The 14,143-nt window shown below is 44.9% G+C and overlaps 1 protein-coding gene across 1 annotated transcript; it reads left to right on the top strand.

Moving 5' to 3' along the window:
- Positions 1 to 6,909: 6,909 nt before the first annotated feature.
- On the top strand, positions 6,910 to 8,283 carry LOC125542727 (thylakoid lumenal 17.9 kDa protein, chloroplastic). Its single transcript, XM_048705899.1, has 4 exons — positions 6,910 to 7,253; positions 7,372 to 7,498; positions 7,592 to 7,661; positions 7,835 to 8,283. The coding sequence occupies exons 1-4, from the start codon at positions 7,021 to 7,023 to the stop codon at positions 8,074 to 8,076; spliced, it is 672 nt and encodes a 223-aa protein (XP_048561856.1). The 5' UTR covers positions 6,910 to 7,020; the 3' UTR covers positions 8,077 to 8,283.
- Positions 8,284 to 14,143: the final 5,860 nt, after the last annotated feature.

Below are 14,143 nucleotides of genomic sequence, written 5' to 3'. Positions count from 1 at the left end.
AACAATGGAGCGAGCAACTAACTTATTGGAAATCATACATACTGATGTGTGCGGTCCAATGAGTGTTGAGGCTCGCGGTGGCTATCGTTATGTTCTCACCCTCACTGATGACTTAAGTAGATATGGGTATGTCTACTTAATGAAACACAAGTATGAAACCTTTGAAAAGTTCAAGGAATTTCAGAGTGAAGTTGAGAATCAACGTGACAGGAAAATCAAGTTTCTACGATCAGATCGTGGAGGAGAATACTTGAGTCACGAATTTGGCACACACTTAAGAAAATGCGGAATAGTTTCACAACTCACGCCGCCTGGAACACCTCAGCGTAATGGTGTGTCCGAACGTCGTAATCGCACTCTATTAGATATGGTGCGATCTATGATGTCTCTTGCCGATTTACCACTATCTTTTTGGGGCTATGCTTTAGAGACTGCCGCATTCACTTTAAATAGGGCACCATCGAAATCCGTTGAGACGACACCGTTTGAATTATGGTTTGGGAAGAAACCTAAGCTGTCGTTTCTAAAAGTTTGGGGATGCGATGCTTATGTCAGGAAACTTCAACCTGAAAAGCTCGAACCCAAATCGGAAAAATGCGTCTTCATAGGATACCCTAAAGAAACCATTGGGTATATCTTCTACCTCAGATCCGAAGGCAAGATCTTTGTTGCCAACAATGGATCCTTTCTAGATAAAGAGTTTCTCTCGAAAGAAGTAAGTGGGAGGAAAGTAGAACTTTATGAAGTATTACCTCTTGAACCGGAAAATGGCGCAACTCAAGAAAATGTTCCTGAGGCGCCTGCACCGACTAGAGAGGAAGTTATTGATGATGATCAAGATACTTCTGATCAAGCTCCTACTGAAATTCGAAGGTCCACAAGGACACGTTCCGCACCAGAGTGGTACGGCAACCCTGTCTTGGAAATCATGTTGTTAGACAACGGTGAACCTTCGAACTATGAAGAAGCGATGGCGGGCCTGGATTCCGACAAATGGCTAGAAGCCATGGAATCCGAGATAGGATCCATGTATGAAAACGAAGTATGGACTTTGACTGACTTGCCCATTGAACGGCGAGCCATAGAAAATAAATGGATCTTCAAGAAGAAGACAGACGCGGATGGTAATGTGACCATCTATAAAGCTCAGCTTGTCGCTAAGGGTTATCGACAAGTTCAAGGGGTTGACTACGATGAGACTTTCTCACCGGTGGCGAAGCTAAAGTCCATCCGAATCATGTTAGCAATTGCCGCATTCGACGATTATGAGATATGGCAAATGGACGTCAAAACGGCATTCCTTAATGGTTTCCTTAAGGAAGAATTGTATATGATGCAGCCGGAAGGTTTTGTCGATCCTAAGAATGCTGACAAGGTGTGCAAGCTCCAACGCTCGATTTATGGGCTGGTGCAAGCATCTCGGAGTTGGAACATTCGCTTTGATGAGATGATCAAAGCGTTTGGGTTTACGCAGACTTATGGAGAAGTCTGCGTTTACAAGAAAGTGAGTGGGAGCTCTGTAGCATTTCTCATACTATATGTAGATGACATACTTTTGATGGGAAGTGATATAGAACTCTTGGACAGCATCAAGGCCTACTTGAATAAAAGTTTTTCAATGAAGGACCTTGGAGAAGCTGCTTATATATTAGGCATCAAGATCTATAGAGATAGATCAAGACGCCTCATAGGTCTTTCACAAAGCACATACCTTGATAAGATTTTGAAGAAGTTCAAAATGGATCAGTCCAAGAAAGGGTTCTTGCCTGTTTTGCAAGGTGTGAGATTGAGCTCGGCTCAATGCCCGACCACGGCAAAAGAGAAAGAAGAGATGAGTGTCATCCCCTATGCTTCAGCCATAGGATCTATTATGTATGCCATGCTGTGTACCAGACCTGATGTAAACCTTGCCGTAAGTTTGGTAGGAAGGTACCAAAGTAATCCCGGCAAGGAACACTGGACAGCGGTCAAGAATATCCTGAAGTACCTGAAAAGGACAAAGGACATGTTTCTCGTTTATGGAGGTGACGAAGAGCTCGTCGTAAAGGGTTACGTCGACGCTAGCTTCGACACAGATCTGGATGACTCTAAGTCACAAACCGGATACGTGTATATGTTGAATGGAGGAGCAGTGAGCTGGTGCAGCTGCAAGCAGAGCGTCGTGGCGGGATCTACATGTGAAGCGGAGTACATGGCAGCCTCGGAGGCAGCACATGAAGCAATATGGGTGAAGGAGTTCATCACCGACCTAGGAGTCATACCCAATGCGTCGGGGCCAATCAAACTCTTTTGTGACAACACTGGAGTTATTGCACTTGCCAAGGAGCCCAGGTTTCACAAGAAGACAAGGCACATCAAGCGTCGCTTCAACTCCATTCATGAAAATGTTCAAAATGGAGACATAGAGATTTGTAAAGTACATACGGACCTGAATGTAGCAGATCCGTTGACTAAATCTCTCCCTAGGGCAAAACATGATCAACACCAGAATTCTATGGGTGTTTGATTCATCACAATGTAACTAGATTATTGACTCTAGTGCAAGTGGGAGACTGTTGGAAATATGCCCTAGAGGCAATAATAAAAGCATTATTATTATATTTCTTTGTTCATGATAATTGTCTTTATTCATGCTATAACTGTATTATCCGGAAATCGTAATACACGTGTGAATACATAGACCATAATATGTCCCTAGTAAGCCTCTAGTTGACTAGCTCGTTGATCAACAGATAGTCATGGTTTCCTGGCTATGGACATTGGATGTTATTGATAACGGGATCACATCATTAGGAGAATGATGTGATGGACAAGACCCAATCCTAAGCATAGCACAAAGATCGTGTAGTTCGTTTGCTAGAGCTTTTCCAATGTCAAGTATCTTTTCCTTTGACCATGAGATCGTGTAACTCCCGGATACCGTAGGAGTGCTTTGGATGTACCAAACGTCACAACGTAACTGGGTGACTATAAAGGTGCACTACAGGTATCTCAGAAAGTGTCTGTTGGGTTGACACGGATCGAGACTGGGATTTGTCACTCCATATGACGGAGAGGTATCACTGGGCCCACTCGGTAATGCATCATCATAATGAGCTCAAAGTGACCAAGTGTCTGGTCACGGGATCATGCATTACGGTACGAGTAAAGTGACTTGCCGGTAACGAGATTGAACAAGGTATTGGGATACCGACGATCGAATCTCGGGCAAGTAACATACGGATTGACAAAGGGAATTGCATACGGGGTTGCTTAAATCCTCGACATCGTGGTTCATCCGATGAGATCATCGTGGAGTATGTGGGAGCCAACATGGGTATCCAGATCCCGCTGTTGGTTATTGACCGGAGAGTCGTCTCGGTCATGTCTGCATATCTCCCGAACCCGTAGGGTCTACACACTTAAGGTTCGGTGACGCTAGGGTTGTAGGGATATGTATATGCAGTAACCCGAATGTTGATTCGGAGTCCCGGATGAGATCCCGGACGTCACGAGGAGTTCCGGAATGGTCCGGAGGTAAAGATTTATATATGGGAAGTCCTGTTTCGGGCATCGGGACAAGTTTCGGGGTTATCGGTATTGTACCGGGACCACCGGAAGGGTCCCGGGGGCCCACCAGGTGGGACCACCTGTCCCGGGGGGCCACATGGGCTCTAGGGGGTGCGCCTTGGCCTACATGGGCCAAGGGCACCAGCCCCAAAGAGGCCCATGCGCCTAGGGTTACAAGGGGATAGAGTCCTAGGAGGGGAAGGCACCTCCTAGGTGCCTTGGGGGGGAGGGAAACCCCCCTTGGCCGCCGCCCCACCCTAGGAGATTGGATCTCCTAGGGCCGGCGCCTCCCCCTTGGCCCTCCTATATATAGTAAGGGAAGGATGGCTTTTCTCCCACGCCTTTGGTTGCCTCCTTCTCCCTCTTCAACACTTCCTCCTCCTCCATAGCGCTTGGCGAAGCCCTGACGGAGTACTGCAGCTCCATCATCACCACGCCGTCGTGCTGCTGCTGGTGCCATCTCCCTCAACCTCTCCTCTCCCCTTGCTGGATCAAGAAGGAGGAGACGTGGCTATTCTGTACGTGTGTTGAACGCGGAGGCATCGTCCGTTCGGTGCTAAGATCTTCGGTGATTCGAATCACGTCGAGTACGACTACCTCATCCCCGTTCTTTGAACGCTTCCGCTTGCGATCTACAAGGTACGTAGATGCATCTAATCACTCGTTGCTAGATGAACTCCTAAATGGATCTTGGTGAAACCGTAGGAAATTTTTTGTTTTCTGCTACGTTCCCCAACAGAAGGTACTGCCAGAGGCCCTCGAGCCCTATGTTTGGTTTGATATAAGTTGCCTAGACACTCGAAGAGATGGCATCATTGAGCGATCTCGATTTCCTTGCGCGTGGAGTGACTACCTCATAGACCGGTGGCGCGATTTCCTTAAGACAGGATCCATCCATGCAATGATCCTCCTAGAAGAGGGTCAGATTCCCGTCCCCTACTATTATCCTGGTTGCGACATTGCATAGAGCTGATGATACTTTCGGGACCGCAATGCTGAACTCGTTCCACGGCCTTTGCTGATCCACTCGCTGTAGCCACGACCATCTTGCCTCCAAGGCCACATTCAACCATGCATGGTCGGGTATGCCCAAACCACCTGCCCATTTGGGCGTGCAGATTGTCTCCCATGCAACAGAGCAGTTTCCACCATTTTTTTGGGCTTTGCCGCACCACAAGAACCCTCGGATGATCTTGTTCATGGCATGGATGGTCTTCAACGGAAGAGCAAGCACTAGCATTGCATGTATAGGAACCGAGCAGAGGACCGAAAGAACGAGAAAATGGGAATAATTGATTTCAACAAGAAAATCCCTTGAAAAACTTTAAGTTTCAACGATAAAACTTACGGTTTTTTGCATCTAAAAATCCAAGTTTCAACAAGTTGCAGAGATAAATTTTAAGTAATTTTTCCTGTCAGTCGTAGACACAAAATAATTGATTTTTATCGGTCGCTCGTACTAAGTTTCAACATTGAAACTTAACATATATTTTTAGAAGTCGTCAAAATATATTAAAAATGATTCTTATTTCAAAGCGTCAGTCACGAGAAACACACATATGAAAACATAACTTATTTTTTTTAAGATATAAAACTTTGAAAATCAAAAGCCAAAATAAAAAGACGCCACCAGGACCCGAGTGCCTCCGCATTTGCGTGCCGTAAATCCTCGCCCGATTCTTTGCGTGAAAGCACAACCGTGCTCCTTAAAAGCGAAGCATCACGGGAGCACAAAGTTGGCACACTTTGCGAAACACATGCGCGTTTCTTCTTGGGAGCACAATTCTGCTTCAATATGTAGGAACACAACTTAGTACACTGTGTTTTCATGGTAGCACAGTGGTGCTTCAAAATGGGGGAGCACAAGTTAGTACAATTTTAAAATATGAGTTAGTACAGTTTTGAAGCATGAGTTAGGCTGTGTTTGGTTGAGCTTATTTTTGTAACTTCGGCTTTCAAAAAGCTAGAAGCTAACCAAAGGGAAAATTTTGACATCAGCTTCTGTAAAACCTATAACTTCCACGTGGTGCAAATCTCACAGCCAATCTACCTCAACTTCTCGAGATTCTTAGCGAACCGTTCAGCCGTCCTCTAGAAATTGCGTACTATTTACCTACTTTTGCCACTCCCAAGCGAAAAACCATGGGATGATTAGAAGACCATGAGCAAACCCACTAGCCAATCGCCTCTAAACGAGCAGAGAAACCACTACTCCCGACCCCGACGGCTAGGGTTCCTAGCAGCTGCTGCTTGTGGCCCTCAAGCGCCGTACGCCTAGCCGACCCTCCGCCTCCATCCCCCGCGCCAGTCCAGCCTCTGCTCCCCCGTCGAGTTGCTCGTCCCGGCAGACAAGGAGGCCCTCCCGCAAGCAGACGCTCTCGCCCAACTGTCCAACCACGGACGCCGATGACCGGCGCGATGCCGACGAGCAGAGCTAAAACATGAGGTAGTCAGCACTCCTTCCTCCCTCCTTCTCTACTCTCCCACCCCTCCTTGTTCTTGTTGTACAAAGTAGTAGGATGTTGTGTTTGTTTAAAAAAATCATGGAGTTGTTTTGGGATGAATACTTGTTGTACATAGTATATGTTGACAATATGATGAGGAGATCCATGTGGATGGCAAACTCCTCCCCGTCCTCACACGGGTCGAGGTCTCAGTCGATGGATCCAAGTTGCCGGACTCGGTTCCACTGTCTGTCATGTCGGAGAAGGCCAAAGATCATCGGAGATGAACTGCGGTTGGATCGAAGCGAAGCGGAGTGGACCGAAAGTGAAGTGGACTAGCAAGTAGCTAGCGTTCCGTGCGAATGGAGAGAGAGATATGTGCTGAGTTTGAGGGATGCTGGAGAGTCCGGACATGTATAATGATTTTCTGAGGGGTGTAATTGAGTTGCGTTTTCGTGACCGATGAGCAAGGGCAGTTTGAAGGATGGGGCTGTAGATGCTCTCAATCCAACCACATTGCCGCCTAGCTAGAAAGCTCGACCTCGGACCGCCGTATGAGCCCACAGTTTGGTGCGCAGGAAGACGACGGAGACCAGCCACGAACCAGATGTCCCAGCCGGCAGCTCGATCGCTCACGGGAGGTCGTCCGGTAGCGTACATGCATGCATGTGCTGGCCAAACTGCGATCACACAATTATCAAGCACTGCATATATGAATTAGCTAGCTAGTGGTAGATCGCTTAGTGTGGCCGCCGGCATGTCGTGTCGACGATCCAATCCCACGTGACGAGCTCGATCGGTCAGCCGTCCGGAACGATCGAATCCGACGAGCTGAGTTGAGCTGAGAAAAAAAGATCCATTTAGTGAGACTAGATCGCTAGAGTATATACACATGTGGCTTGTGGACCAGCTTCACCCTGGAGAGATAAGATCCGCCCACGATCCAAGATAATTGTGCAGTTGCAAACAAAAACATTTTCTTTTCTTGAAAAGAAAACAAGAGGCGAGCTCAGCTAGCTGGACTGACATGAGGCCGCCGCTGGCGTCTTCTTCTTCTTCTTCCATTGCTGCCGCCGCTGCAACGGCTCCCTCCTCCTCCCCCTCTGCTCCTCCGGCCACAACCAGGAGAGCACTGCTCTTGTCCACCTCACCCCTCACGCTCGCTGCCGTCGTTCCTGCAGTAGCGCAGGCCGCCGCCAACCCCTTCTCCACGCCCTACTCCCAGTCCCGGACACTGCAGCTCGGCCTCGACACCAAAGGGTAAGGTACCTTCCATGGATTAGTTGACCGTCCACTCTTCTTGCTATCCATTCCAGTCACCACACGCGTATGAGTAGAGTATGATCGATGGATGTGATCGATGGATGGATGGATGCAGGAAGATTCGGACATGCCCCTCCACCAATCCCGGGTGCGTCTGCACCAACCCCACCGTCGGCGCCTCCTCCTCCGTCGCCTCCCCGCTCATCATCCCGGAGTCCACCTCCGCCGACGCTGCCGCTCAGGTATCCATCCACCATGCGTGGCTGAATGTAGCATATGTCTTTCACTGACTGATTCCAAGCTAATTCAAAATTTCAATCCACCCATTCATTCAGTTGTTGCGGCAAGCCATCCTCAAGACGCAGAAGAATGTCAGCTTCAACATTGATCAGCAAACTCCCCACGGTACGCACTCGGATTTAAATTAGTTGCAACTTTCTTGACCGGTCAGCTAGCTGGACCAAACTACATAGTACTGAATTCCGTTACACTTAGCTCAAGAATGAAGATGCGATGGAGTTCATATGTGTGTGTATGCCTTTTCTTTTTGCGGGGTTCATATATGTGTGTGTATGCAGGCCACTACATCCAGGCGGAGGTGGACGGCGGCTTCGGCCGGGACGTGATGGAGTTCCTTGTGAAGAAGGACGCCGGCGTGGTGGCCTACCGCTGCGTCGCCACCAAGGTCACCTTCGTCTACCCCTTCACCACCGCCATCGGTGACTCGCGGGGCCAGGAGCAGAGGGTCGCCGCCGTCGCGCAGGAGCTCGGCTGGTACGCGCCCGACATAAGATCCTCCGTCGACGACGTTGCTACATAATTAAGCTATGTATGTAACGCGCCGACTGTGAGATGCATTTCAAGATCAAACGGCATGCGTGCATGAGATTGGTGTATGTATGTAGATCGATCGATCATGGTCAGTTGGTCACTGGCTCAGATAATTTGTCGTCCAATAGCCACCGCGCGATGTGTACTACTATGGATTTTTATGCTTGGAAACTTGGAACTCCAATTTTTCATTTGACATAATGCCCCTCTATTTTTTATTTTATTTTTAGAAAAACTTCTGAGTTATTCATCAAACATCATGGCAGTATAAAGAGCATGAGAAGTAACAATCACATTCATGTTTGTAGGCCACCTAGCGACGCTACAATCACTAAAGTGATCCTGAGACGCACCACCATCATCGCCCCTTCCTCACCGGGGAGAACATCGTCCTTTGGGTTTTTCAAAGACGTGAATATGATCTACGCCACACACGTCACAAGGAAGGAATGGAAACACACGCTTTGAGATGTTTACGCCGTAGAGCTAGCAGCGCCAACCTACAGCCCGTGGTCGGAAATTCCGATCACCTTTGACCAAAGGGACCACCCGATGAGCATCTGTCACGGAGGCACCGCCACCCTGGTTCTCAACCCCATAGTGGACGGCTTTCACCTAACACAAGTCCTCATTGACGGGGTTAGCAGTCTCAACTTGATATACACCGACACCATCAAGAAAATGCATATGGATCCGGCAAGAATCAAGCCCTACCATTACCACCTTTAACCAAATAATACCAGGAGTTGAGACAAAATGCTCGGGCAGCGTCAACTTGGACGTGGTCTTCGGTACTCCGGATAACTTCCGAAGCGAAGAGTTAATCTTCAACATCATACCATTTCGTAGCGGTTATCATGCGCTCCTCGGACGAACTGCCTCCGACGACGTAAAATGCACCGCCAGGATGGGGGCTAGACGGGAAGAACCTTATCCCATTTTCAGGGAGTCCCCACCGCGTCACCTTCATGGACATGACACAAACCCTAAACAGACTAAAAAAGCACCTAACAACGTAGCATGAGTCATCCCGCCGACAAGGGCCGGGATCTACAGATGAGGCAGGTCGGCGGCGGCGCTGACGAGAGGCAAGGAAACTCTAAATGTTTGAGTGACTTTCTTTATTTACGTGGAAGAAAGAAAAAACACATCGTTATCATGCAATAATGGTTACATCGTTTGCTAGGAGAGGATTGAGTTCCTCCGGAGCATTATCAAACTACTCACGACGCCAGTTTTGTGGAGAGCATTAACGTAGCCAGTGTAGGGGTTGTTGCTAGAAATTCGACTGGTGAAATCATCATTTCCTCGTGGGATTTTATTTGTCGGTGTACTAGTGTCAATGAAGCCGAGCTCCGCGCCTGCCTAGCCGGCCTTTATATCGGTATTACCCTCCACCAGTCTATTATTTTGGAGACTGGCTGTGCTTTCGTTCATTCTTTCCTTGCAAGTGAGAAGTTTGATAGATCCCCTCTCGTTGACCTGAAGAGAGAGGCTTTGTGCATCGCCAAGTTGTTCCAAAATTTGAGCTTTTAAAAAATAAAGCGGCATGCCAATGAGGTGGCACATGAGATTGCTAAGTTCGATTTTATTAGTAGGTCTGATGGGTTGCTTGTTAACTTTGTCCCGCCCTGCGTGGCGTATGCTGTAATGAATGATTGTAATAACCTTTTGTTTAATTAATTAATATAAGGGGTGTTTTAAAAAAAACTACTCACAAGCAGGAACTCTTTTTTTTAGAGAAATCATGGTCTCTTTATTGCATGATAATATATTGTACAGTTGTAGTGTCATCCGGCTGCAGCAGTCTGTTATATCGGCCATGAATAACAATAAAGTGCTTTTTACAAAATTGTGAGCCTTCATATTGGACATCCAGCCGTCATGAATAATCCAGACCTCTTCGAACTCCTGACTGGCGACGGATGTTGATTTCATATAGAATTTAGCTATAGATACCTTTATTTCCTCTATTAATCTGTTTAACTACGGCTTATGCGCCACATGCAGGAACTCGAAACTTGTCTTAGGAATTTCGTTGGGTCGCTCAACCAGTTTTCTTAATTTTTAGTTGACCTAGAATAGTTTCTGGGCCCATCTTCACAAAAAAAAAACAGGACAACCTTCGTTTTTGTGCTGTCAGGCCCATTGCTCACTTAAATAGAATGGCTTCTCTTTAGGCTTCTTTTTCACCCGTGGCCGTGGGTTAGGACTTTTTGCTGGAAAATCCTATTCGCCGCTCGCTGCGGCAAACTGTCGAGCGATCGCACAGGAGCAGCGCAGCGAGCGACAGAAATGGGCCGGCCCACACATAATGCGTCCAAACCGGTTTTGGGAACCTTCCAGAAGGTTCCCTGAACCGGGTTTTTTCCTGTATCGTTTTTATCTGGTTCTTTTTCGGCTTTCTATTGTTTTTTTATTTCTCTTTTTTTCGTTTCTGTTTCTTTTTCATTTTTTCGTTTTTTGTTTCTTGTTTCACTTTCTTTTTCAAGTTTACTTTTTTTCAGAATATGTTCTTGGTTTTACAAAATGTTTATGATTTTCTTTTTTATTTCCTTTCCTTTTCTTATCTTCCTTTAAAAAAATCAAAAATTTAAATTTTGTTCGTGTTTCCAAAAAATGTTCAGTTTTTGAAAAAATGTTCTCAAAATTCAAAATTTGTTCTCGTTACACAAAAAAGTACAAAACTTCTAAAATTCAGAAAATGTACTGAATTTCAATTTTTTGTTCACATATTCAAAAAATGTTCGCGCTTCCAAATTTGTTCGGGATTTTTAAATATTTCTCTCCATTTCAAAATATGTTTTCAAGATTCAAAAAATGTTTGTGCTTTAAAAAATTGTTCGGGCTTCCAATTTTGTTCACATTTTCCAAAAAAAATTCATGCTTCCAAATTTGTTCGGGATTTTTCAAAATTGTTCTCTATTTCAAAAAAAATTCTCGAGTTTAAAAAAATGTTTGTGCTTTAAAAAATTGTTCGCGCTTCCAAATTTGTTCGGGAGTTTTCAAAATTTGTTCTCAAGATTCAAAAAATGTTCGTGCTTTAAAAATTGTTCGCGCTTCCAAATTTGTTCTGAAGATTCAAAAAATGTTTGTGCTTCAATTTTTTTTTCAAGATTCAGAACATTGTGTACAAAAAATATACACTTTTTTTGTACAGAATATGTTCCTGTGTACAAAGTATGTTTAGAAATGAAAAAAATGGTCGCACTTTTTCAAAACATACACTTTTAGAAAAAAATCTACAATTTCTTTTAAGATGTTCACTACAGTGTGTAATTCTGGTTGTACGGTTGTACTAAGTTATTATAAGTGCGCGTTTGTATGCTAGTACAAGGAATGCTAGTCAGGTGGAGTGGCTGGGAGCATGCGCTTCGAATCTGTAGGTCGCAGGTTCGAGTTTCCATCGCGTTTCGCTTTCCCGTTTTTGCTTTCTTTTCTTACCACCGGTGCAACACTATGGGCCGGCCCAGTCAGGCTGCGCCCCTGTGCGCGGCGACGACATTTTGACGCAAAGCACGTCCAATAGGAGCTCCCCTTTTTGCTGGCAAATCCTAAACGGTACCCTCTGCCCCCATCCCTTCAATGTACACAAAGGGGCGCACACGCTGCGCCGTGCTAGGCCGGGCCATGTTCCCTTTTCTTTCTATTTTGAAAAGGTGCAAAAAAGAGAGACCGGCAAGTTTCAAAGCTACGACCTCGTGCAAGCTACCTAAAATAACCAACTAGACCAATCAAACCGATGTGACTATTTACATCCTTTTCATTCCTTTGTTCTTCGTTATTTTCTTTTTCCTTTTATTTTTTTTATTATTACTTTTTTATAATTTGATGAAACAATTTCACCAAGTTTTATGAATGTTTTCAAATTTGGTGAACATTTTTTTTCAAAATCAATGAATTTTTTCTTATTTATTGAACATTTTTCAAATTTGATGAACTTTTCTAAAAATCGGTGAACTTTTTTCAAATTTGATGAACTTTTTCTCAAATTTGTGATTTTTTTTGAAGTTTTTTAACTTTTTTCAAAATTGGTGATTTTTTTTAAATTTTGATGATTTTTTTCGAAATAAATGTACTTTCTTTTCAAAACCAACGAACCACTTTCAAATTGATGAAGTTTTTTTTAAACTTGATGAATTTTTTTAAAATTTGTGAACTATTTTTCAAGTTTGTGAACTTTCTTTCAAAATTCGAGAACATTTTTTAATTCCCGATATTTTTCCTTATTTTTTCAAAAGTCAGCCATGATCGAGCGAACGGGGCGACGTGCGGGACGATCAAACAAGGCGACCTGGGTCGGCCCAATTCGCGGGCGCGTAGGCGCCAGTCCCTCGAGCCGATGCTGAAGGCGCCCTATAGGGGCTCCCCTTTATGCTGACATTGTGAAGGAGAACAACATGATCAACTAGCTGAGGAGTACTCGTTGTGGGGCTCCCACAACGGTCACTTTTGATGTGGCGCGCTCTAAGTCACTGCCACATGTAGCGTGCTGGGCGTTCCCTCGAGATTTTGTGTTTTTTTGTACGCATTTTTGGGTTTTAGATGGTTTTTTTGGTTTTTTTCGGCTTTTGCCCTGTTTTTCATAGGTTTTTGGACAAAAAAGAATTTTAGAAAAAATTTGCATGAAAAAACATGTTTTATTATTTTCTTTCTTTGGCGAGAGGCATGGATTTACTTCTCGTGAAGGCACATGTTTGCTCTTGCAATAGTTACAATTGTACCTCTCAGAAAAGAAAAAATGCGTGTTTTTTTGCTTTCGCGAGAGGCACAAGCTTACTTCTCATGGAGGCACAGAACTAGAGAAAAAAAATCATCCTACGATCACGGTCCCGGAACACTATGAAGATGGACAAAGGGGTTTATATCAGACCATTACCAACTACGAGTTACACTGAAAGAAGAGTTGGTCTAGATCGTCGATGAAGTCCCTCAAACCATTCACGGACGATCCCTCTAACCGAAGACCGAAAACACGAGCTCTCTACAGATTGCAAGTGTTCGGGCTTCAAGATTCAGCAGCGCTTTGTCATCCAGAGCTAATAGTCGCTGTAGAATTAGAGGAAGAAGAAGAGAACCACACATGGCTTCTCTATTTTGAGGATTAGAGAGATCTAGGTCTAGCTCTAATTAGATCATCTACGAAACTTGTATCTCCAAAGGGACAAATCCTAAGTATATAAAGTTGGAGAGGGAAGGGGCGCCACAAGGGGGAAGGAGGACTCCCCTCTGTTGTGCCGGCCAAGGAGAAGGAGGAGTCATCCACCCACTCCAGTTTGGCCCCTCTAGCTTGTCCTACAAGCTTAGGGTGTCCCAAGTGTTATTGGGCCCTAGGGCCCAATAGCTCTCCACCATTTGGCCTTTTAAGTATTTTCCTTGGCCCATTAAAATTTAAATAATTATAAAAGCCTCCTAATCATTATTAGAGCATTTATTATTAATTTAACATCTCCAGAAACCCTTCCGATAACCCCGGAACGCTTCCGGTTTCTCTCGAAACTATTCCTAATATTAACGAAACTATTTCATAAGTTTTTTCACATGCTCCACTAACACTCATCGGATCATGATTCCCTTAACCTTGTGACCCTATAGGTTCGGTAGAACATAGACATGAACAAAAGCCCTTTCATTCAATGACCAATAGCAGAGCCATGGACATCCATATTAATCCCTAGGAATACAAGAATGACATTCGAGTGAACTTTTGGTTATCATGTGCTATTCCCTTTGCTTCGCAATATTAAAAAAACCCATGGTGATATATATCAGTATCCTCTTGAGTTATTATCATGCTCACTATACCGGTCTCCTCATTACCGGTTTTGTTCTTCTTTCTCGTTGACATATTTCGGCATCCATGTGACCTAGTCACCTGTGTCTAGTGAGACGATGATGAATGTCGTCACATTGAGAGGGCCCTAATAATATCTCTTCATCATCGGAGGAGAAAATCACACTCTTGAGTTATCTAGCCCCTTGTCAAACTTTCCAATGAACATGTAGTTGTCGTTATGATCATCGTGTTACAGATGACGTTTGAGCAACCCCAAAGT

This window comes from Triticum urartu, chromosome 3, assembly GCF_003073215.2.
Source record: "Triticum urartu cultivar G1812 chromosome 3, Tu2.1, whole genome shotgun sequence".
Classification (NCBI taxonomy): Eukaryota; Viridiplantae; Streptophyta; class Magnoliopsida; order Poales; family Poaceae; genus Triticum; species Triticum urartu.
The sequence above is the reverse complement of the archived record's forward strand: the minus strand, read 5'-3'. Positions and strand labels throughout refer to the sequence as shown.

Bases quoted from the DNA above. Each gene is read 5' to 3' on its own strand.
- LOC125542727 (XM_048705899.1), top strand. From the start codon at position 7,021: ATGAGGCCGCCGCTGGCGTCTTCTTCTTCTTCTTCCATTGCTGCCGCC. The intron at 7,499-7,591 runs GTATCCATCCAC...CCATTCATTCAG, and splicing joins CCGCCGACGCTGCCGCTCAG to TTGTTGCGGCAAGCCATCCT. The intron at 7,662-7,834 runs GTACGCACTCGG...GTGTGTATGCAG, and splicing joins TGATCAGCAAACTCCCCACG to GCCACTACATCCAGGCGGAG.